This window comes from Alexandromys fortis, unplaced genomic scaffold (genome assembly GCF_014885135.2).
Source record: "Alexandromys fortis isolate MF-2015 unplaced genomic scaffold, M_Fortis_MF-2015_v1.1 scaffold_24, whole genome shotgun sequence".
Lineage (NCBI taxonomy): Eukaryota > Metazoa > Chordata > Mammalia > Rodentia > Cricetidae > Alexandromys > Alexandromys fortis.
Window position 1 is genome coordinate 15,942,259 of NW_026067906.1, and position 23,372 is coordinate 15,965,630.

Consider the following 23,372-nt stretch of genomic DNA (forward strand, 5'->3'; position numbering starts at 1 on the left):
TCTTGCCAATGAAAATAACTAAGTAAATCAAAAACCAGGTTCCCATTTTTGTATGCAAATTAATCCTAAGAAGTCCACAAGTGAGAAATCTTTTTCTTTAGAAATTTGTCCTAGAAAACATGGAAAGAAAAAAGAAGGAAAGAATATCTTCATAGCCAATGATGTACTTAAATTCCATCTATATACATTAAAATAAAGATATTTATTAGAGCAAATCTGTTTCTGGAATGCAAAGACCTGGTTTAAAAAAAACAATCACAAAGGATCAAGCACTTTTCACTGTGTTGGTTATAAATGTATTCAGAAGCACATATCTACATATGTGCTTACAAAACTGAATTACTATGAGGTGGTGGCACTACCTGCTCCTCCACTGACCGTGGACCATTTGGCTTTTTCCTGACTTTCTCTCTCTTGCACCATTAAGATTTTATAAAGCATCTTCAGTTCTTCTGAATGTACAAGGCTCAGAATTAGAGTCGTTAAAACCACACAGCTTGGGAACGCAAAGGAGTGGTGGAGACCGGAAAGTCGTCGGTCTATCAACGTTTATAGGTGAGAAAGCCAAGCTCCATGTAAGCGAGCAGTACTTTTCTGACCAATTGCCTTTAATTCTCTATTTTAATGGCTTTCAAACTGTGTTCTACAGAGCTCTCTACTCATTTGAACTCAGGCTGTTATGTTCATCTGTCTTTAAAATGCTAAGGGTAAAAATACACACTACAGAATTAGAATATATCCATTCAGTGGCATAAGTATAGCATGTTTCCTTTTTTTTCTGAGCAATAGACTCTCTTGTGTGTGTGTGTGTTATATTGCTTTATCCATTAATAAAACCCCATTTATTTTAATCAATCAATGCCCAAGCCTCCAATGAGAGAAGAGCCAGGCTACTTGTTACTGTTCCTTATGTGCTACAAATGGATCAAATGGAAGGAGACAAACATATATTATTACTCAGGATGCACGGCTGCGCATATGCACTCTTATTTATCATAACCCAAATAAAAAAGCAAGATTCCTCAAGATAGATGACGTCACTCTTGTTTCACAGGCTAGGAAACCAAGCCGGAGAAGGTGAGCCATTCACTTGTGTTATACAGTGAATCCAAGGTAGAGAAGTATAAATTCAGATACGCGGGGTCACGTGGCTGCTGCCTTTAAGCAATTCTCAATCTGTAAGGAGTGAATGTGAAGACTCATTTAACTCCGGGAAGTATGAGGAAAGCAACTGTGGAGATGTGCGAATATAGAACGGAAGTGATTAGCGACATGAGCCAAGGTGTAGACACAAGGGAAACCGAAGCACAGATAAAGTCATCCCCAGAGTCACCGGATGAGGAAATGGCTGGGTCCACCCTAGAGCCATGGTGCTATGCCAATATCTAGTAGAGAAAATAACAAAGGTGTGCCCATATGAATGGGGTGAAAGGGGCAAAGGCATTATGGGAAACAGAGTAATGAGTGGACCAGAGCAGGCAGCGGGAAAATTGAAACACTCCCCACTTCTCTCCAGGGTCAACAACACACACTCTCACACGCTGTTCTCCAGCCTCGCTGGCTTGACAGTTACTGAGCCCCACAAAGCGTCCTTGCCTCAGAAGCCATGTACTCCACAGTGCCCCACTCTGAAAGGGCCTTCCTCTGTCTTACTTTTACCTACCTAGTTAGGAGTTCCTAAACCACCTCTGCTTCTCCCAGCGCGATTCATTCAGGTCTGCAAGGCCCCATTATGCCATAATATCGCAAAGCGATGCCTGTAAGTCTTCTTCATTGCATTACCTGACTTTGCAATTATACCATGTCTGTTTTGTTGTTTCATCTGTCTGTCTGTCTGTCTGCCTATACATCTATTTTTTGATTTCATGTTGACACATAGCTCAGTAACAGAATTTGGAGCTGAATTGGAAGTAGAAAAAAATTAATCAAAGATGATGATGATGATATTGATATCAAATAGTCTTAAAATCGAGACACAACCCCACCAAGGGGAGGCAGCAGAAAGAAAGGACAAAGCTAAGAAAACCAGCTTGGGTTATTGCATCCACGTAGACATCTGAACCGAAGCAGCCGAGGAAGTGGAATTCAAGGGATGATACAAGGGCTGGGGCCGGATTCATTCATTCGATGAGGGTTTGTGAACACAGGACTATGATGGGAGCTGTGAACGCCCATCGGTTCAGATGCACAGAGGGAATGAATAAACCCTCTCCAAGGAAATTCCCACATGCTCAGGTGCTAACCAGTTGAGGCAATCATGAGGACCTCTCTGCACCTGTTTGAAGCAGCGTTTGGGCAGGAGAACCCCATTCTACTGCTAGAGCATGCTTGGGAAGGGGGCCTAAGTGGGTTTTACTGCAAAAAAAAAAAATAATCCCAAGGAACAAAAAGGAAAATGTATAGTAATCCTGCCTGAACAAAAACTGTAGATACAAAATGGACACATTAGAAAGACTGTGAGCACTAAGGGCGAGGGAGGCAAACTGCTTGGAAGCAGTAAGAGACTGTGAATAGATGTAATCCTTAGATAAAGTTGCCCAAAGGACACGAGGACTGACCTTCCATTGCTGGTGGCTGTCCAGTCCTGCAGATTCTCCTCCTGAACATAGTTCACCTCAGTAAGACTCCACTAATCTCTTCCTTAGATTTTTAAAAAATCACACCCGTTTCTTGAAAATGGAAGTTTCTGGTAACGATGCCTTGTAATTTCCTGTGATGGTGTGAAATCTAAAGGTTGCTTTAAATATAAAGTTCACCTTCTCAAGAGCATCTGGGAGTGGATGTCATGCGTCTATTTTAACTTCATGTGTGGCAGTAGTAAGAAACGGGGAGCTGCCATCTCTCACTCAATGGCGCTCCTGTTTCCTCTCACGTATGGCAGACGGAAGAGCCAGCCTGAAACCCCTGCATTCCCAGAGTCACTGGAGAATTGGGTCTTGTCACCAGGCTGTAGTGAACACCCTCTCTTGTCTCTGCACTTGACAGTTTGCAGACAGGTTTGGTGACAGGAAGGGTAGAGGTATGTATCCCTGCTGATGGAGGAGCGATGGGCTGTATTAAGACTAACACAAGATCTCCTCAGAAATACTTCTTTGGTCTTGGCCCTGGATTCCGGGCAGAGTTCCTATTGTACAGGTGATAGGGGCTACCTCTTGTTCACAAGAAGCCCCTTCCTGCCCCCCCTGGAGTTCATGCTGACATTAATGAGGTGGCCCTGAGAGGTGGGGGCATTGCTTACAGAGGAACCAGCTTGTGGTCAAAGAGCTAAAAAAAATTCAGGAGCTCGAAAGTTTAGCACTGCCCCCTGACCTCTAGGAAGAGACGGGAGCTGCAAGCTGACTTAGCCAATAGTTATGCCTACAAAATGGGGGTTCTGGTGAGCACAACTATGTGCCCGAAGGGTGGCATGCAGGACAGGCTGTGTAATTGTCCTGTCTACATCCCATTTGGCAGTTTCTGAGCCAGATCTCTTGTGATCACCTGGCATAGTGAGTGAGTGTTCCCTGAGTTCTGTGAGGCATGTCTTCCAGCATGTAACTGAGCTCATGGAAAAGGGCCATGGGGACCCCCACTTTGTGCACATCAGTCAAATGTGCAGTGGAGTCTTGGGACAGCGGGTTGGTGTCAGCATCAAGGGAGCGTGGTGAGCTGGAGAGCGCACTCTAACTTGTGGGACTTGATGTTAAGTCCAGGAATGCAGTCGTCAACTTGGACTGAACTGCAGGGCATTATGGTCCTGGAAGTGAACTAAAACACGGCTTAGGCGGCAAACCCTGCACGCTTGGTACCAGAAGTACACTCGAGAGCAGTGTTTTCTGTTAAGGATATGGTACAGGGCTTGTTCCTATCTGACAGCTGTCACTAGGGTGGAGGGACAGTCCTTCTGAACTGGTGCTGGGGAGATTCAGGACTCAAGCCTTCATGAGAAACCCCTTTAAAACAGAACAGAGTGGGGGATGGGGGAAGCGTTATCAGAATCATCATCAGCTAGTTGGGGCAGCTAGCAGGAGAGGGCGGTTTGTCTCCACCTGTGTTCTGAAATCAGTGCCCAGCCCAGGGCAAGGGCTTCAGGAGAAACCCAATTCTAAGAACGGTCCTGCAGTACAAAAGTGTGCTGACCCCTCGGACCTGGCTCCCACTCCACAAGAGAAGAGCTCCCTGCTTATTAAATTCTTCCTTTCTTCCTGGCTCCTTCTCCTCGGGCAGTGTTCCAGTTTCACCGTCTTCACTTTACACATTTAATTTCTTTTCTTTCTCTGGCCAGTTTAACTCTATAGTCGGCTCATTTCTCTCCATGCGTTCTTGCTACCCTTCCAGGTATTCAGTTCTTTCCCAGACTTTTAGTTCATTGTGGTAAGAACTTTAACATGGGATCCAATAGTTCAACAAACATTTACTGGCTTTAACTTTTTTTTTTCATATGATATATTTAGATCATATTCTTTCTCCTCCCCCAACTTCTATAGTCTGCCCATTTCCCTATCCATCCAAGCTCATGTTCTCTCTCTCCCCCAAAAAAAGCAACTCCCATATCAAAACAAGGAAAAACTTCCCCCAAAAACAACATAAACAGATGAAGTCTGAAGTCAGCCCTGTATTGGCCAACTACTTCTGAGCATGGACCCTCCCCTGGAGTGTGGCTTATATAGCCAGTGTGACTCCATTGAAGAAAACTGACTTGTCCTTTCCCAGGCGATATCTTCTTAGTTAGGGGTGGGACTAGGCGTCCAATTCCCTTTCTCAGTGCTGGGATTTTGTCTGGCTTGGACTTGCGCAGGTCTCACGCACACCATCACAGTCTCTGTGCAATCACAGGTACACTGGCCCTACTGGGGCTTGACAGACTCTAAAGCATAAACTACCCTGGATCTTGACTAGAGGTACAATGTCATACACAGTCCTCGAATGGTCTCATCCTTCATGAAGGAAATGTACACCTATGGATTCGTAACCCCCATTTCTACCTCCCCCAGCCACTAGTAACTACCGCCATTTCACTCTGTCCTCTGTGAATTTGACTGTTTCAGGAACCTAATATCAGAGTATCTGCTTTTCTGTGCCTGGCGCATTTCAGAGAGCTCAGTATCCCCAAAATTCATCCACGTACCACATTACAGGATGTCCTCCTTTCAAAATTTTAGCATTTATCTGTTTATTGTGAGTGTACACACATGCATGTGTGTGGGTACGCTCATCATGGCATGTGAGTGGAGGTCAAAGGGCAACTCTGTTCTCTACCATGGACTTTCCAGATATTGAACTCAAGTCATCAGGCTGGGTAGCACACAGATGTACTTGCTAAGCCATCTTGGCTATCCCATCCTTTTTAAAGGCAGTCCACTGCATGTATATACCATGTTTTCTTTAGTGTTTAGTTTTATGGGTTTTTTTGTTTGTTTGTTTTAAGATGACATGGCATGAACAGTCTTACTGTGTAGCACAGGCTGGTCTTAGTTTCTCGGGATCCACCCATCCTCCTGTTTTAGGTCCCCAAGGAGCTGACATTTCTGGCATGTTCCCGAGTACTTGCCACATACCGTGTTTTCTTTATCCATTCATCTGTCCACGGACATTCGGAGTGTTTCTATATCTTGGCTACTGTGAATGTCGCAGCAACAAACACAGAAGTACTGTGAACCCTTCGATACCCTTACTTCAAATATTAGTTCTGAAATTAATATTCAGAGGTGGAATTCCTTGGTGTATGGCGCTTTTAATGTTTTGGAGGGATTGCCACACTGCCTTCCTCCATGGCGGCAACAGTGTGTATGCCTACTGATAGTGCTGAACCTCCTGTTGCCTACACTGTCACCAACAGGTGTCTCTTGAAATCTTAGTCCTCAAATGACAATAGCTACCCTAGAAGGATAAAGTGATAACTCAGCGTGGTTTAGAATTGTATTTCTCGGAAGATAAACAATATAAATAGAGGTTCACAAACCTACGGCCTTTCTGTGTCTATTGGGGAGATGTTTCAAGTCCTTAACCCATTTTTAAATCATTCTCCTGTTGTTACTGCTCTCAAATTGTGGAACTCTTCCCACACTTTGCAGATGACCCCTTACCAGATATGCGATTAGCAAATATTTTCTCTTAACTGTATCTACCTCATCAGCCTGAGACTTCTCCAACACAGAGAGCTTTACAGTTGGGTGCCCGCCCTAATTGCTCTCACGGTGGCAGCCTGGCCTAATATAAAATGATTCCCATCTCTATCCTCGGAGGCAGGGCCTGCTGCCACCAAAGCCTTCTGAGAAGAGTTCTGGATGGCCTCCTTCTCTTCCGAGAGGCCTTTCAGGACAGCATTTCCTGTCAAAGTGCTGTTCTTTTGACTTTGCCCTCAACCTCTGGCTGCTCGCCTCCCTCTCCTTGCCGAGGACTGAAATGTAGTCCATTGACGTTTCTCTTCTGGTTGTGTTCCCAGCACACAGTTTTTCTCTTGGCCTCAGCGACAGCTTGCGTGCCCAGGAGTTCCAGTTCTGTCTAACACTGCTCCCCACGTCTTGTTCCTAGACTTTTAGTTTAAGATCCTAACTTTTTTGGAGCCCTCTAGGGATGTCTTAGGAGTGAGCACCTCTAGCTCAGAAGCACCATCACAGCTGGACTATTCTTATCTCTCATGAAGTCAAATTTGACACTTTCCACTCCCTCATGATGTACATTGCCATGAAGGTCGGCTGGTCCCCACTCTAAAATGTCTTTTGTATACAGCATCCCTGTTTGCTACATCACCACTGCTGCCACTGCCGCCACCGCCACCGCCACCACCATCACAACTACCTACTACAAACAGCCACCACCACCACCTACTATTACAACAACTGCCACCACAACCAGATGTGGGATTCTCCTTTGTATGCTGTGAATATGACTGGTTAATTAATAAAGAAAACTGGCTTGGCCTGATAGGGCAAAAGTAAAGAGCTAGACAGGGAAAACTAAAGTGAATGCTGGGAAAAAGAAGGGCAGAGTAAAGAAGGAGCCACGTAGCCTGGCCAGACACAAACACCAGAACTTTACCCCAGTGATACATTTTTAAAAGCTCCTTAGCATGTTAGTTGAAGCAAGGGTTCCAGATCTCTGGGACAAAGTTGTACATGGTTATCTGTGGGACATGGGACACAAACATGGTGGTCGGCACTTCTGTTTGTTCTGTAGGGTCTTCCTTCTGGAATGTGCTCAGAAAACATGTTTCCTCACGTCACTTAGGTGATACTGCCCTACTATAATTCAACGGCATGCTCTGATGTGATTTGTTTAGGTCTAGAAAAAGGAACTGATCATGTGACGTTTGCTAGTTCCCAGAAAGATACACTCTGCAGGCAGACACTAGTGTCTGCACCATGCTGTGAAAACGACAGCCTATGCATAAACATGACCACAAATCATCTGCAACGCTTTCTGGGGGGTGGGGGATGGGGGAGAACTCTGTCGATACACCATGAACCATGCTGGCTTGGCTACTTGTTTTGACCAATAGAAAATGTCAGAAGTGGTATTTTCTACTTCTAGAGCTGAGACCTTCCCCCCCATTGAATGCAGCTGCCATGATGCAATGCAAAGGAAGATACTGCAGCTTTCTGGACACCGGGGTACAGGATGACTGACGATCTTTATCAGTAGCTAATGTCCACCGTGAACCACACACCTATCGTGGCCTGCACCTAGCCGCACACGAGCCCTCCCAGCCCACGGCTGCTGTGAGCACGAGACTGAAGGTGCACCGCTGTGCAGCAACAGGCGCCTGACAGAGAGAGGATGCCGAGACGTGCAGGACTACTCTGAGAACTGTCTGCGACCTGACCAGACTCCTTGCGCTCCAGAGCCGGCCCTGTAGCAGCACGGAGAATGGCTTGGGGTGGCGCAATGTAGAGGTGACGGGACATACCAGACGACCACAGCAATAGAGGTGAGGGAAAAAAAAAATCCATCACCACACAGGGAATCCACAGGATGCTGAAGACAGGGTTAAGGGTAAAGGAGGAAACTAAGGACCACTTGGATGGTTCTGGGCAAGGTGAACAAGGGAATGACAGCACCATTCACCAGGAGAGAGATTATGAGAGGAAGAGGAGGGTTGCCATAACTGTGAGACACCCAACAATAGATGTTGGAAAGTAACTTAGTGGGACCACTCTAGGTGGGCAGCCAAGTGTTCTGATTGGAGGGGCCATCTTGATACAGCGCATATGGTACAGCGAGAGCTTCCCAGGCAGGTAGAGTTTGAGTAGTGTGAACACCTTTTGCCACTTCATCAGAACGGAAAAGGGTTAAGAACGGATGTAGTTCCAATGCTGCATAACGCTTAGGTTGCGTGCAATAGCCTGTGAGTCTTACAGCACACTGGCAGCGCATGGTGTTCCCTAGCAACGTCACTACCACTTAGTAGTGTATCCACACTGTGTATCCAGGGTACAGGTTCTCCTCCTTCCTCCCTGCCCTCCCCCGCTGCCTCATTTTGTTCTGTATGTTCTTCATATGCCTCCCATCCAGCAGAGCAGCAAGTGGTTCTAACACTAGAAAGAATGGAGATTACAGGCTACACAACACTCGAGATTATCTCCAAGCTACCCTTTCTCCAAGTGGGCACAAACAACGATTCACCCACGTCACAAGTCACACAAGCAACCAACATTAATACTCACATACAAATATTGACGTACCTTTGCTGTTGATTAAAATAGCAAGTAAATGGCTGGGAGCCGATCTCATCTTTCCAGTACTGTTGCCAGTTCATGACACTTTCCAAATTCTTCTGGTTTTCTCTCGTACAGGGCGGGATATAGGAGCACTAACAGGACAGAACACAGAAAGCCAACCTATTAGTATACAGAATGGCCTATGGGATCCTTCTGGTTCTCAAATACTTCATTTTATTATAGTCCGTGGCTTGGGACTGATGAGAAGGTACAGGTTCAGGGGCCGCCATTGCCTGGGTCAGCATGAATACCCGTCCCAGTGGCTGTGAAGTTGTCACTACCATGTATCGCCATTTTCCCCGTCACTCTGGAGCCACCGTTTTGATCTCAAGACAGGAAAAGGTTCTGAACACTATAGAAGACAACATGCTCGTGCCCAAACGATCACAAAGCCATCTGAAAGCGGCTGAAGGCCCTTGGCTAGGACCATCCCAGGGACCCGCAATCATTATTTTTCTACAGAAATGGGAATGTTAGATAACAAATCTAATTTTGACACAGTCTTTAAATACAACCAAACTGACACTGCTTTTCAAATTTCTAATTTGGCACAAGGGCCAAAAAAAAAATTCAGTAGCAAAATTACCTTCAGTCATTAAAAAAATGAGACAATTAGAAGTGAAATACACCTTCTCTGCCTTTGCAAAGATCTGTCAACACAAGAAGGCGAGGGGAGGGGTAACAATTAGTATTCCTAATCCCTATCTGTGAGTCTTTACATTTTCTTCCTCTACTTTAACTAACCAATAGCTCACAGCCACTCTTGGGGTGCTACTTTTCCGACTGAAGTTTTCATTTCTCACATTCTCCTGGATGATGGAACCAGCAGAGATTCCTCTCAAGTGTGCAATCAATGTCCTCTGCTAACCGATGGCTTTCCTAGCCGTTCCCGTGAAGAGACTTGAGGAAGCGGTATAGATTCAGCAACACTGAGGAGCCGCTCTTAGCTCCGGCTGTTAAAGCGAGCCCTGAGCATCCTAAACCACTTCTCCCACTTCAGTCGCTTTTGATGGTGAAGATGGCGGCTTCTACCCAGGGTTAATAACAGGCAAAGGTCCAATGGGCCTGAACCTGCGTGCTTCTTATACGTCTCTCATGATCTCCATTGTACAGATGAGAACATTAAGATTCCTCTCAGCCCTGCGACTAGACTCAGCGATACCATTACTCTCTTCTGAGGTGTTAACCAAGGTGTCTGATAATAAGGAACCAAAGACAAGAACTCAACTTTGCAGTCTAATTTGGTTCACACTGACCTATTCATTCATTCTCTTATTTGTTTATTGTTATGGGTTCTGTTCATACTGTGCTTGTGTGTGCAGCCGCATGCATGTACATATGTGTGAAGGTGACCTTCGTTGGGTGCCATCCACTTTGTATTTGAGTGAGTTTCTCTCCGGTTTGCAATTTGGCCAAACAGCCTAGGGCAGCTGGCCAGAAAGCCCAGATTCAGCTCTCGCCACCTCCGATCTCACTATAACTGGGATTATAACAGTGTACCACCAGGTCCAGATTTTAACAAAGGCTCTGGAGACCCAAACTTCTGTCCTCATACTTTACTGACCGAACCATCTTCCCCGACTCCCCCACCCTTTGTCTTTGTGAGACAGGATCTTGCTATGTAGCTCTGACGGGCAGGGAACTCACTCAAGGGCTAGGATGACAGGTATGTGCCACCAAACCTGGCTCAACTGTTTCATTTGCAGCATGTCAAATTCACAAGAAAAAGACTTTCTCCCCATCGCTCTCTGTTAAAATGCAAAACCGTGTTGATGATGTGCGCAGCTCTTCACTCTCCTCCTGCCTGCCCATCCTTGCGGAATCCTGGGAGACGGCCAAGTCGAAGCGCTTGGTCCTCAGCTCCGCCACAGCTGTCACAGTATCTATGCGGCACAGACTGTTACCTCCTGGTAGTGCTCTCTGTCCTTAGTCGCCTCTTTCTGAGAGTCAGCTCTCGTGTTACCCATCTGTAGGAATCTTCCTGTTCTTGTTCCAAACCAAATGTGTGGACCCAGGAATCAAACCAAGGGACTCACAGCTAAAATCACATAGCAGCACACTTGTCTGCCAGTGTCAGGGCTCTATCTCTGGCTGCTGAGTTGAGAGCAAGAGCTCTCTCTCTCTCTCTCTCTCTCTCTCTCTCTCTCTCTCTCTCTCTCTCTCTCTCTCTCTCTCCCTCTCTCCCTCTCTCCCCTTCTCCCTCTCCCTCTCCCTCTATCTCTCTCTCTGTCTCTGCTCTCTCTCCTGTATGTTCACCTTGGTCCTGGTGATGATTTTAAAACAAGTCTAGAACATACGAAGACACGTTTCACTCAAGATAATGAAGTTTATCTTGAGTAAACTTTCCTCAGGACACTGCTTTCCCATGTTAGACATTTTAAACTATAAATGCACATGTATTTTAAATTGTAGTAAATTTCATTATTCCCCATGCTACATAACAAACTCGTGTTACATAAATAGGTTTTTAACCACCGAATAGCTGAATACGAACCCCATGGACACACAGCTTCCCTCTCTTTCCAAGGGAACAGCACAGTTTTGTGGCAGAGTCTGGATTATGAGTTTTTCTAAAGCTTCAGTTGAGCTTCAAAGCCACAGGAACAGCATGTGGCTTCCGTCTTATGATTTGTTTGGTGTTTGGTCTTGGGTAAATTACCTTTCTCTGGGCTCCTGTTTTTTAGTTGTTTTTTTTTTTTCTTTTCTCTAGTCTGTACAACCTCCAAAATAATTTTTAGCTCTGCTTCTGCCTCTCCTCTTGGAGGCACATCAAGAAACAACCCAGCCAGAAGCAGACTACAAATACTGTCAAAGCATTTTTCCTCCAGAAGTGATCCTGCCTCTGGGGAGATGGCAGGGAGACTTGGCTGAGCCACTGTTGCTGCGGACAAAGAGGACCAAAGAGGACCAGAGCGATGGGTGGGTGGGTCCAGCTCTGGACTGGTACTTTCTTTACATTAGCAAGACCATGAGCTGCCCACCCATGACTCCACACAGTGTGTTGTGTATTTCCTCTCCTTCCATTAACACATCTTTCTACCCATGGTCAAAGTGAGACGAGGTGCCATTTTATTGTGCTCTTTCCAGGAAGGAGAACGTTCCAGTCCTGGAGGCAGATCTGTGAGGTGCAAACATCTCAGAAGTCACCAGGACCCTTCCAGGATTGGGTGTCATTGGCACAGGGCCACACCAAACATGTCAGGGGACAACCAAATGCAGTCAGAACACATTGAAGCTATTCATAACATAACTCAGCTCGAATTCTTTACTGTTTTTGGAGCAAAACAGGTTTAAAAGACATATCTCTCTACCAGATGGCAACTCCGGGATTTGATCCGGGGGAATCACACCCGTGTTTCTGGAAACATCAGAGGAAAACGTTCATCAAGGTCCCTAATGGGCAAGCTGTGGTGCGAGAGAAGTGCCTGGCTGTAGGGAGCTTTTGGCGGGATTTAAAAGCAAACTATATTTCTGTATCAGGAAAAATAACCATGAGATTCTTTCCCCATGGACTCCGTTCTTTCCACTGGTTAAATAATGAGTCTTTAGCATTGTAGCAATTTGGTAAAGTCAGTATCATTATGAAAGCAAGGAAAACATTTAAAAGACTAAACTTGGGTTCTTAATAATCATTATTTTTCTCAAATCTTGGCGGCCCAGATTATTTACCTCTAATGTCTTGTGAATTATCTTGGATCCTTCTAGAGCCCTTTTCAGTTCTATATACAAGATCATTATGGATGGATAGAATTTTAAAGTCCATTAAAAACAAAGACTTAAAGCAGTGTTTTCAAAGAGGATTCTAGAAAAGCTGTTATACAAAATCCCTTCTCTCTCAATCATGCCAACTGGGTGGTTTTTCTAACACTTCACAGCTCTGACCTGACTATTTCTTTGGGGAGGAATCATAAATGCACAAACCCACTGCTTAGCATTCCCAACCTCGTGGACAACGCCACTGGCAATGTCAGCATTAGAATCTCATCTCCAGAATACCGAAGGGAAACTTAAGGGTAGTGAGATGGCTCAGCAGATAAAAGGGGCTTGCTGTGAAGCCTGATGACCTGAGTTCGATTCCCCAAAGCTCACATAAAGGTGGGACAAAAGAACCAACTCCGTATGTTGTCCTCTGACCACAAGTAGGCCATAGCATACACACGCCTGTGCCTACTTTCACCCCACCCAACATAAACAGTGTTTTACAAATGAAAAAGAACAGGAATGTTAGATTGAGAGATCTAAGACAGCTTGTTCAAGGCCACAGTGATAAATGGGGCTTTTTGTGTAATAAGTACAGTTATTTTTTGTTGTTTTTGTTCCGTTTTGGGGTTGTTTATTTTGATTTTGAGACCAGGTCTCACTCTGAATTGGAACACCCTAAGTGGCAATGAGTAGCCTCAAACTTACTCTGGGTTGAAGATATCCTTGACCTTCTTGTCCTCCTGCCCTGCCTCCCAAATGCTGGAACGGCAGGAGTATGTCATCACCCCTGGCATATAGAGTATGAATCCCCCCACACGTCCTCCTTTTTCTGCCCGTCTAGCTTCCCAGATCTCCCTTTGGAGCTTTTGAATTTGGGACTAAGGAGATGCCCCATTCGAGCACCGTGTCTTAGAAAACCAATGTCACCTCTCTGGAATTCTTGTACTCCTCCCAAGGGCTGGTGATGAGACAGTCTGCTGCACAGGTTTGTTACCCTGGTCAGAGAAAGGCAATTCTAAGTCTTCCTCCCACCTCATTTGGCTCAGGATCAGTTTCTAGTGGTAGTTATAATTGTCTGTAGGTGAACCGTTAGATACAATGTCTTTGGTGGCGGAAGGCAATAGGATTCCCTTAGAGAAACTTCTTCCCTGTGATCCCGAACTATTTGGTTTCTGATTTCGCAAAGGCAGCATTTCCCACCTTCTAACGCCATTACCACCCAAGGAACCTGCCCACATTCGGATCCTCATTCCTGGCACCTGAAATGGGATGGGATTCTTTTCTTTAGAAAGGTAGAAAAGAAGGGAAGAAAGGGAGGCACACATTCCCAAAGGCAGTGATGGCACATATATAAAGTGTGAAAAAAAAAACAAAAACAAAAACAAAAAACCGCTGACACCAGGGAAAGAGGCAAAGATGAACTGAACACAACTCATCCCAGGGCTCCCCAATATATGGTGACGGGGTGGAGGTGCAAGCCTTGGGTTTCCTCCAGTAGCTGAGTCAGCAGGGAAGAGGAATCCCCTTTTGTCACCCTGTCACTTGGACAGCAACGAGTGGCCTGCCAATATGTTAAAAGAGAACCTGGTCACTTAAAATTTAGCTACTTTGGGGCTTTAAGACTAGTAACCAATCACAAGAAGGGAGCCTGAATTGGCTTTGCTATAGCTCCACAGGGAAAGACAGCACTCTAAGAGGCAACTGTGGAGAAGGGGGACCCGTGGGGAGAGGGGACAGATCAAGCTGGCCTGGCTCCTACAGTAAAGTGCTCAGGGACCAGCAGCTCCGCTCTAGACCCTGGAGTGTGACAGCTCAGGGTCAGGTCACCTTCTGGAGCCGCCCATCTACTTTCTGCTAAAGAGCCTGGACACAATGACGCTCCGTCATCGTCTCCTCAGCACCGCTGCTTCCATCCTCCCGCTGGTGATAAACACTGAGAGAATCTTCAAAGTACAGGGCTGGGTCAGGGGCCTTTACCGCTCTCGGAGCTGTGCGTGCTTCTCGTATGGCCGACACAATTGGGAGGCAGTCACCAACTAGGACATTATCCACTCCAAGGGGACAGTCTGGGGAGTCCCCGAGAACCTGCCTCAAAGCTAAGCATGGCGAGGAGAGGCCCCTGGCATGCAGAGAAGGAAAACGATTACAGCGAACTCAGACATGGCAGACAGAGGACAACGCAGGCTCAACACCAGCAAACCATAGGAACCACATGAGTCCACAAGAACATCTGACCGCACCTCTGAGAGTGTGGCTAGCAGTCTCTAGAGCGTGAGGATCCAGAGAAAAGCTGCTCCAATACTTCAGCTTGGTTTTTTCATTGCCTTCTTCCTTTGCTACACCCCCATTTTTTTATTATAGTTTCATGAGCATTTTTACTTCATCAAATTAAAGTTACATGTTTTTATATTCCCCTTCAAACAAACTTTTGCATATTTTTCATTATAATGAAATGCCTTATAAAGTATTCTCTTTTTTGTTCCACACCCAGTCCTTTATACTTTCAGTAATTTTTGTTACTTTGTTAAAAAAATACACCTTGTTTTAATATACTTAGAATTTAAAAAATGAGTATCTGAAGATTTCATACTCAAATACAGTGTATCTTGGATTATTTCCAATTTTTCTGCCTCCCCCAATACTTCCCCTTCCCAGCTTCAGGTCCTCTTCTTTTTTCTATTTAATTTTTATTTTAATTATGTGTAAGAGTGTGTGTGTCTGTATGTGGCCATATCACGTGAGTGCAGATGCACACGGAAGCCAGAAGGGGGCACTAGACCGGCCAGAGCTGGAGCTACAGGTGGTTGTAACCTGCCCAATATGTATTTGGGAGCCAAACTCTAGCCCTCTGCAGGAACATTAACCTCATCCTCCTCCTTCCTCTGCCCCTCCTCTTAAAATAACAACAGAGTCCAATTAGTGCTGTCTTACTACACGTGGATATGGGGCCATGGACAACCCACCAGTAGCCACACTCCCAAAGGAAAGCAATATTGTTCCCGCCCAGAAGCCATCAATTACCAATAGCTCTTCAGTTAGGGGTGGAGCACCATGAGGCTCTCACCCAGCCATGCTAGAATGATGACTGGCTTGATCTTGTGCCTGTCTTATGCAGATAACCATAGCCACTGTGAGTTCCTGAGTGCAATGTCCTCGTCAAGTACAGAAGACAGCATTTCAGGGCACCCCTCCCCATCTTCTAACTTTTGTATTATTTCTGTCTCCTCATCCACAATGTTCTCTGAGCCGCCGAGGAGCTGAGCCATCTGGTCAACTGACATAGATGTCACCTTTAAGACCTCAAACTCTTGATGTAGCTGAGCATGACCTTGAACTTTGGATCCTCGGCTTCTACCTTTCTAGCGCTGACATTATAAGCATACACCGCGTACCAGACTCTAACGCCTGTGGCTTGGGAAAAACGGGTTTGACTTTTACATTCGTGAGCGAGGCTGATGGACTGAATGAGCTAGTATAAGAAATACAACATAAAGGCTTCCAGTGAATTTATTACGAAAAGACATAATCATCACCTTTGACACAGAATGTTTGATTTTATACTTATTTCTTATTTTCCATTGTCCTATTTTAGGGCTTACCAAGGCTTATAATAGCATCCTTTTCAGCATTCCACAAAGAATCAGTACTTTAATAGAACCCTTTTCGAGTAGGCTCTTTGTTATAGTCGTGAAGGGTGCATTTCAATCATACAGGTAAGGTAGGCAGAATTCTGTTTCATTCTTCACTGAGTCATTTAAAAAATGATTGCATAAAACATGAAGTCTATTTAACCAAATACAGGGGTCCCATTCTATGTGAAGCATTATATATAATTTAAATATATATATATACTTTTATATACATACACACACATATCGTTCAAAAAAGAAGTGGAGAAAAAAAATTTCCTCTGCTTTCCTTTATGATTTCACTTGATTATCCCTGAAAGACAATCCTAGGATTAAGTATTTTCCAAATAAATCTGGCTAGAAAACAAGTTATTAATACATTATCTTATTTTTGAAGTTGTGGGTTGCCTTAATTAACTTTATCTTGCTGTGAAGAGATGCCATGACAAAAGCAGCTTCGAAGAGGGAACATTTAATGGGAACTTGTTTAGTGTCAGAGGCTTAACCCATGCACATCATGGGGGAGCAAGGCAGCCGTCAGGCAAGCAGTGCTGGAGCAGCAGCTGAGAGCTTACACCTAGCTCATTAACAAGTAGGAGGCGGAGAAATCTCAAAGCCCCTGCCCCAGTGGCACACCTCCTCCAATAAGGCCACACCCCAATCCTTCCTACACAGTTCCAGCCCCTGGGGACCAAGCATTCAAACAGGTGACCTATAAGGGCCACTCATCTAAACCACCAGACATGTCTACTCAGATTTGCAGCTTTTAAAAATTAGTTTTAAAAATGCAGGGTTTTTTTTGTGTGTGCATGTGTTTGTATAAAGGTGTGCAATTGCCAAGGTACATACACGAACACTAGAGGACAACCTGCTAGTGTTGGCTCTCTCTCCACCTCAGTGGGTCCTGAGGATCACACTCATGTCATCAGATCTGAAAGTCCTTTGCCCACTGAGCCATCTTACTGGCCCTCTGATCATTCTGATGGCATAATCAGAAAACATCTGTGGGCTATAAAACAAAGTCAAGTCAATTGCAAACTCCACAACTGGAATTACCTATCAAAAAGACCCACCTCTCTCCTATTGTACCCGCCTCACAAAGGCTAGGACTTTGCAGCTTTAACAGTCCTTCTATGTGGGAATGACAGAAGAGTTTTGTTATTATTATTTGTTTTTTTGTTTCTTGAGACAGGATTTGTCTGGGTAACACGCTGTCCTGGAACTTGCTTTGTACACTAGACTGGCCTCAAACTCAAACTCCGCCTGCCTCTGCCTCCCGAGTGCTGGGATTAAATTAAAGGCGCGCACCACTGCCACCTGGAATGGAATGACGGAGTTGTAAAAGTGATAATTTGCAAAACTGACACTCAGTGATTTCCCTGATCACTGAGTAGGACACAGAGACCCTCCCTCTCCTTTTCCCAGAAGCAGGCAGCTCAGAGTGATTGGAGCATATCCACCCAAGCGTTTAAGATTTCAAAAAAGGATGAGAACATTTGAGCCATGATGGGGTGGGCGTAGGAGAGGGCCTCCCAGGAGAGGTGACTTTGGATGTGTATGACCAAGGTTCCATGGGAATTTGCTTGTTAGAAAATGGGTTGGGAAGGTGACCTTCCAAGAAGAGACGTCATGTGCCAAGACCACGTATGGATATTCCAGGAAGAATGAGTCAGCTCGTGTGCTGGATGGAGAGGGGCATGGGAGATGGCACTGAAAAATGCCCACATTTTCCTGGTATCCACCAAAGAGCTGCTGTGGAGGTCTCACTCCCGTCCAGGGAAGATTTCCACTCGCCCACAAAGGATGCTTCTAGATTGGCGCGAACTGCTAATGCTGGTGGTTATTAAAATTCAGGAAAGTTGAGAATGACATTCCACCTTCAAGAGAAAAAAGTTCATCTAGCCTAAGCGTTAGAAAATAAAACCACCCCGTCTTTGCTAAAAATAGATGCTGAATCTAAGTGGTAGCCAGACCAAAACAGGAGATTTCAATCTGGATGATGTTCAATAGGTTTCAGTAATAACAACCGTAAAAATTGTTCAGAAGCTTATGGTGATGAGTCCAAGTCCTTGAGGAAGGTCTCGGGTGTGGCTCAGTGGCAGGGTATGAGTTCAGCATGCACAAGGCCCTGGGTTCAAGCCCTAGCACAAGTTCCTCTGGGAGAGAGCCAACCGTCTTATGACCATATTGAACAGCAACAAGAAATACAACCTTTTTAATGCTCATGCCCACGTTCAGACAGCCTTGCCGAGAGCACAGTGAACTATGAATACAGCAAGGTACATAATTCAGTGCGTGCATGGGTGGGTGCATATTCCATTAAACATTAGCACCCCAACTTCTGCATGAAGGAGGCTAGCAAGTCCTAGTCCCCTTGATCAGTTCCCTAGTATGAGGATAGATGGTGATGGTAAAATCTTGTGCTCCTATTTGTGGCAGAACGCATGTTCCCTATATATCATCCCCTCTCGTCCACACGTTTGCAGTGTGCAGCTGGCATTCCCCTACTGCAAGACGAAGGGGTGGAGCCTGTCTCGTCTTCCTAGACTATGGACGAGATAGCGGCTAGGACAGAAATGGTAAGGTGCGACTTTTCTCGGCTGGCGTCTCTTCAGAACCCTTGTCCTTGGCATCAAAATACGGCTCCGTACAGAAACTCCAATTAACACAGCGGAGGGACCACTGCCAGGTCTGTTTGCGGAGGGACTGAGGTCTCCAGGCAACACTGAGCAGCACCTGACTGGCAGGTGCCTCCACGTCCAGGCATGAATCTCTGCACTGAGACCCCAGGTATCATGGGAGCACGCGTTACCCATTTCTTTGTGCTCTGGCTGACTTCCTGACCCACAGATTTTGTGAACACAGTCGAATCAATTCAATCTTCAGGGATATTTGACAATAACAAATGAACTAGAGGACTCAATAAGGCAAAATAGATACCCAGACTTTGGGGATAGGGATGTTGGGTTTTGTTTTGGTTTTTTTTTTTTGGGGGGGGGGGTTTTGTTTTGTTTTGTCTTAATCTGTATCCCTGAAGTTTTGGTAAACTGAAGCCTTATGTATGAGTGCAATGAAAGGTACCCTGCCCCAATATTATCCCAGACTGGAAAGTGCTTGAATGCATGGCACTGGGATGCTTATCTTTGAGAAAAGACCCTGTGTCTTAATTACAAGTAGCATGAGCTGAACATATCCTGACTTCCCCCCAATGGACCATGCAGACATTGACCAGAATACCGGCACAGCAGGGGATGGCAGGTGCTTACAGTACTGCTGGACACAGGTTCGGTGCCGACCTCAACCCTTTCACTATGACCGCACTCAGCGTGAGACTTCAGAGAGCGAAGAAATGAAGTACAGCGTGGGGTTGTGCCATGCTAAGCCCAGGAGTCCATTAACTTTGCTATGTTGCTTCTTTACATCTGAAAATACGGCTGCTGCCATATTTTCTGTACGGATGTATGTCCAGAACCAAGAGGCACAGCCCATAGCTGCTCTATTCAGCTGATCTCCTTATCCGTGGATGTGAGGACATTATGGTGGATGTCTCTCTAAGAAGACATCTCTCACCCAAACAGGAAGAGGAGAAACTACTTCTGCATCTCTTAGGCGATCACGGAAGCTAAAGGGGAGGGCGGATATTCCTGTAGCACCTGTATTCAACTTGTGTGTTTGGTTCCTGAAGAAGGCAAATTTTGGAGAGTCACTTTCTGGCTAAGCCATCTTGTGATGAGTCTGCTTTCACACACAGTCTACTAGATCAAGTCAACTTACCTTGGACTATCCTATGGCTGCGGCTTATCAGGTTGATAGGCCTTTCTCCATCATTGTGGATTGAGAGCCCACAGCAATGGAGATTTTACTGTCTTGCTCAGAAGCACATCAGCCCGCTGTGCTCTAGTCTACGGGAACCTGGACCTCCTCCACCGCACACAACCTCACACTTCCTGTGCAGTCACAATGCTGTGCTGACTGGGCCTGGAAAGCAGGAAGCACCAAGTGTCCTAGATTCCCAAGGAAAGTGGAAATGTGTCAAGGGGGTAGAAATCCAGGGCCTGTCACGTCAGCGTGGAGCTGGGCTCTATTGGTCTAAACGGTTTCTGGGTATCCCTCCCAAATCAGAGCTGATTGCTATGCTGTTCACACAAAGACACAAGTACAAAGCTTGCTGGGCTCCTTTATATAAATGATGAAACCTGTATCAACATTTCGGATAGTGACTCTGACCCATTTACCGAGGAAGCCATACCCTTGCCAGCTTTAGAGGCAGCAGAGCAGAAAAACCTGTTCCAGGCCACAGGGCAGGAAGCGACCTCCACTTTCCCGTAAGGTCCTGAGCCTCCAAGAGCGAAGAAGAGGTTGGCGCCAGAAGCATGTGCAGCCTCCACAGAGTCCTGGTGGTGCGCAGGGAACCACTCTTTCTTTGGCAAATGACCATTCTCCTTTTGAGAAACCACTGGTTTCTTACTGGGTCTCAGTAAGGCTTCCAGGCTTCCATAGGGGCCATCAAGATACCACGTTATCCACTGGTTAGTAAGTAGACTGTCTTACTATTACGTAAAATGGAGATTCATAAGATCAAATCTCAGGCGGGCAAGTTTCAAAACCAAACGGCTCTTTCCCCCAACGCACATTCTCCTTGCACTCCTGTCCCTCAGCTCATCTTAATGTGCAATTGTTCGCTGAAGCTCCTTTTTCTTGTATCGGAACATCCAGCCTGTGGGTCACATGAAGTCTATAGCCAGTTTTGATGAATGAAAAGATTCTTTTTCCATCTAAAAGCTTACATTTACGTGAATATCTTTTCAGCGGAAGTTACATCCCTACTACTTATCGACAAATAATGTACATTAGTAGCTAAAAGAAAAAGCTAAAATGGAAACCACCTATAATGGAAGGAGTTTTAAATAGATAGAAAATTAGTGGTGCGGGTACGAATGGACGAAACCACAAGCGTGTATGTTATAATTTACAAATATGAAACACGCTGTTTTGTAACCTACTTTTGATAATAATATATAATAAACATCATTTTATGGAAACATATTTTTAGCAAATTTAATGTATAATATTTTACCATATAAGTGTGAACCTGTTAAAGTGTATATATATACATATGTAGATATACTTTATATATATATTTATACACGTATATATAAATATATACGCTATGTGTATATAAATATATAGTATATCTATATATGTATCCATATTTTATATATATATAATTATTTTATGAGTATGTGGGTGTTTTGCCTGCATGCATGTCTGTGCACGATATGTGTGTGTGCTTGGTATCAGATCCTTTGGAATTTGAGTTTCCAAGTAGGTGCTGGGACTCGAACCTATGTCCTGTGGAAGACCAGTCAGTACTCTTCACTGCTGTCTCTCCAGGCTCAGGCTCTTGGTTGCCAATGTAACTGCATCTGGAATCCACTAAAACCCAATTTGCTCGGCAGAGCTGCAAGGGGTTTTCTTAAGCACAGCATTGGCATTGGGAAAGCCCACACCAAGGCTGGCTAACACCTTCTGATGACCGCCCACATAAAAGGACACAGGGAGGGGGGGGGGGGGGGGGGGGGGGGGGGGGGGGAGGCTTTGCTTTCTTCCTGCTTGCCCTCATTCTCACTGGCAAGCTCATGGCCCCTGTTTCTGCAGCTGGATTCCAGTGTAGCCTAAAGCCCTGCAGCTCTCCAAGAATCCTCCCAGACTCCAGCACCAGATTGGGACGGTGGAGGCATCCAGTCTCGTGGATCGAACTGGACCCTTGGCCTTTGTGTTAGGAGACAGCCATTGTTGGACCTCAGCCTGTAAGCCACCCTAATAAATCACCTTTTAATATGCATTCGTTCTAGCAATTCTGTTTCTTTAGAGAACTCGGAGTCTTTGAGTGACTCTCAAAGTTCCCTTGGCGACTTCACAAGCTGGCCTCGGTCACATCCACACATAGAATTCTTATCTTCGACGCTCCAACAGAACAGTCCATTCAGCTTTGAGCACCAATGGCTTTCCCAACCCAGAACTCCAAATACTTCCATGATCCTCCCAGACTGATCAGGATTTCTGGACAATTCTGAGATTATGCAGAATTTTCATTTGTCTGGTTACCAGTAATCCTCATCAAATTATCTATGCACATGCTCACATCTTGTTTCTATTGAAAAACGGTCTTTTATTGCCAAGAGTGCTCATTGACTTTTGAATCATTTTCCTACAATAGCACCAATATTCCCTAAATTTGTCATTTTTGTTTAAACTTCAACATATTTTTAAAGCATGGGTCTTTCCCTATTATGTATTCAAAGGCAACAGTGTTTTATGATTTCTGTCTTTGATGTTGTGTGTAGAAAGGTTTTCGCTCACCCCGAGAAGTTATCTAAATATTTATACTTTACCTAATGATTTCATATTTTGTTCTGTAACTCTAAAAATATATCCCACTAAAATCGTAAGTTAAATTAAATGTTTGGGTTTACTAATACAAAAAATTTCAAAGTCAATTATGTATTTCAATATATCATTATTGTGTATATACATGAGGTGCGGGGACTCTACATGTTACAAGTGCAACATAGAAAGGTCAGAGGACAACTTCCAGAAGCCATCTCTGGCCTTTACTGAGGGACCCAAGGACCGAACCCAGATCCTCAGGCTGTGCAGCAAGCACTTTTGTCTACTGGGCCATCTCACCAGCCCCCAGTCATTTTTACTTAGAAAGTTGTTGTTTTCATTTTTTTTTTTGCCAAAATAATAGGGCAATTTTAGAATCATCTACTGAATAAAATATCCTCACAAATTATGCAAAATGCTGAAATTTGCAAAACAAAATAGTAAATCCTTTGTGTGTAATGAATGGCTTCATTAAAATGCAAACCACCTACCCTTCAATTCCCCCATGCAATGTGTTCAGTTCAATGATTGTTGGTAGATTCAGAGAGGCAACTATCATCATAATCAATTTAAGAACATTTTTTATTATGCTATAATAAAACACCTGTATCCATTAACTATCACAGTCAAATCTCTTATGTCTCCGCTAACTCGTTTCAGTCTTTAGAGTATAGGAATCAATACTGGCAACAGTATTGGATAGTTTGTTGGGGTTTTGTTGTTGTTTATTTGTTTGTCTATTGGTTTTTTGTTTGTTTTAGCTATCAGACTTATTTTTGAAAGAAATGATACAAGTTCAAGAATTTCAGTGGCTGTACCAATACAATTTACAGAGAGGGTAAAGATAGATCATTCCAATATGCATATGTTGCCATGGAGACCCGAGAGGGCACCTATATCCCGAAGTTACTGTCTCCCACTGTGAGCTGGTCAAAGAGACATTTAATCCATG

General features: G+C 44.8%; 1 protein-coding gene across 1 annotated transcript in view; it reads right to left on the reverse strand.

Moving 5' to 3' along the window:
* Kcnmb4 (potassium calcium-activated channel subfamily M regulatory beta subunit 4) overlaps positions 1-23,372 on the reverse strand; it is a 51,503-nt gene that overhangs the window by 18,788 nt on the left and 9,343 nt on the right. The window contains exon 2 of the mRNA XM_050135602.1: positions 8,664-8,791. Coding sequence (XP_049991559.1) covers positions 8,664-8,791 — 128 coding nt within the window. The remainder of the gene's footprint in view (positions 1-8,663; positions 8,792-23,372) is intronic.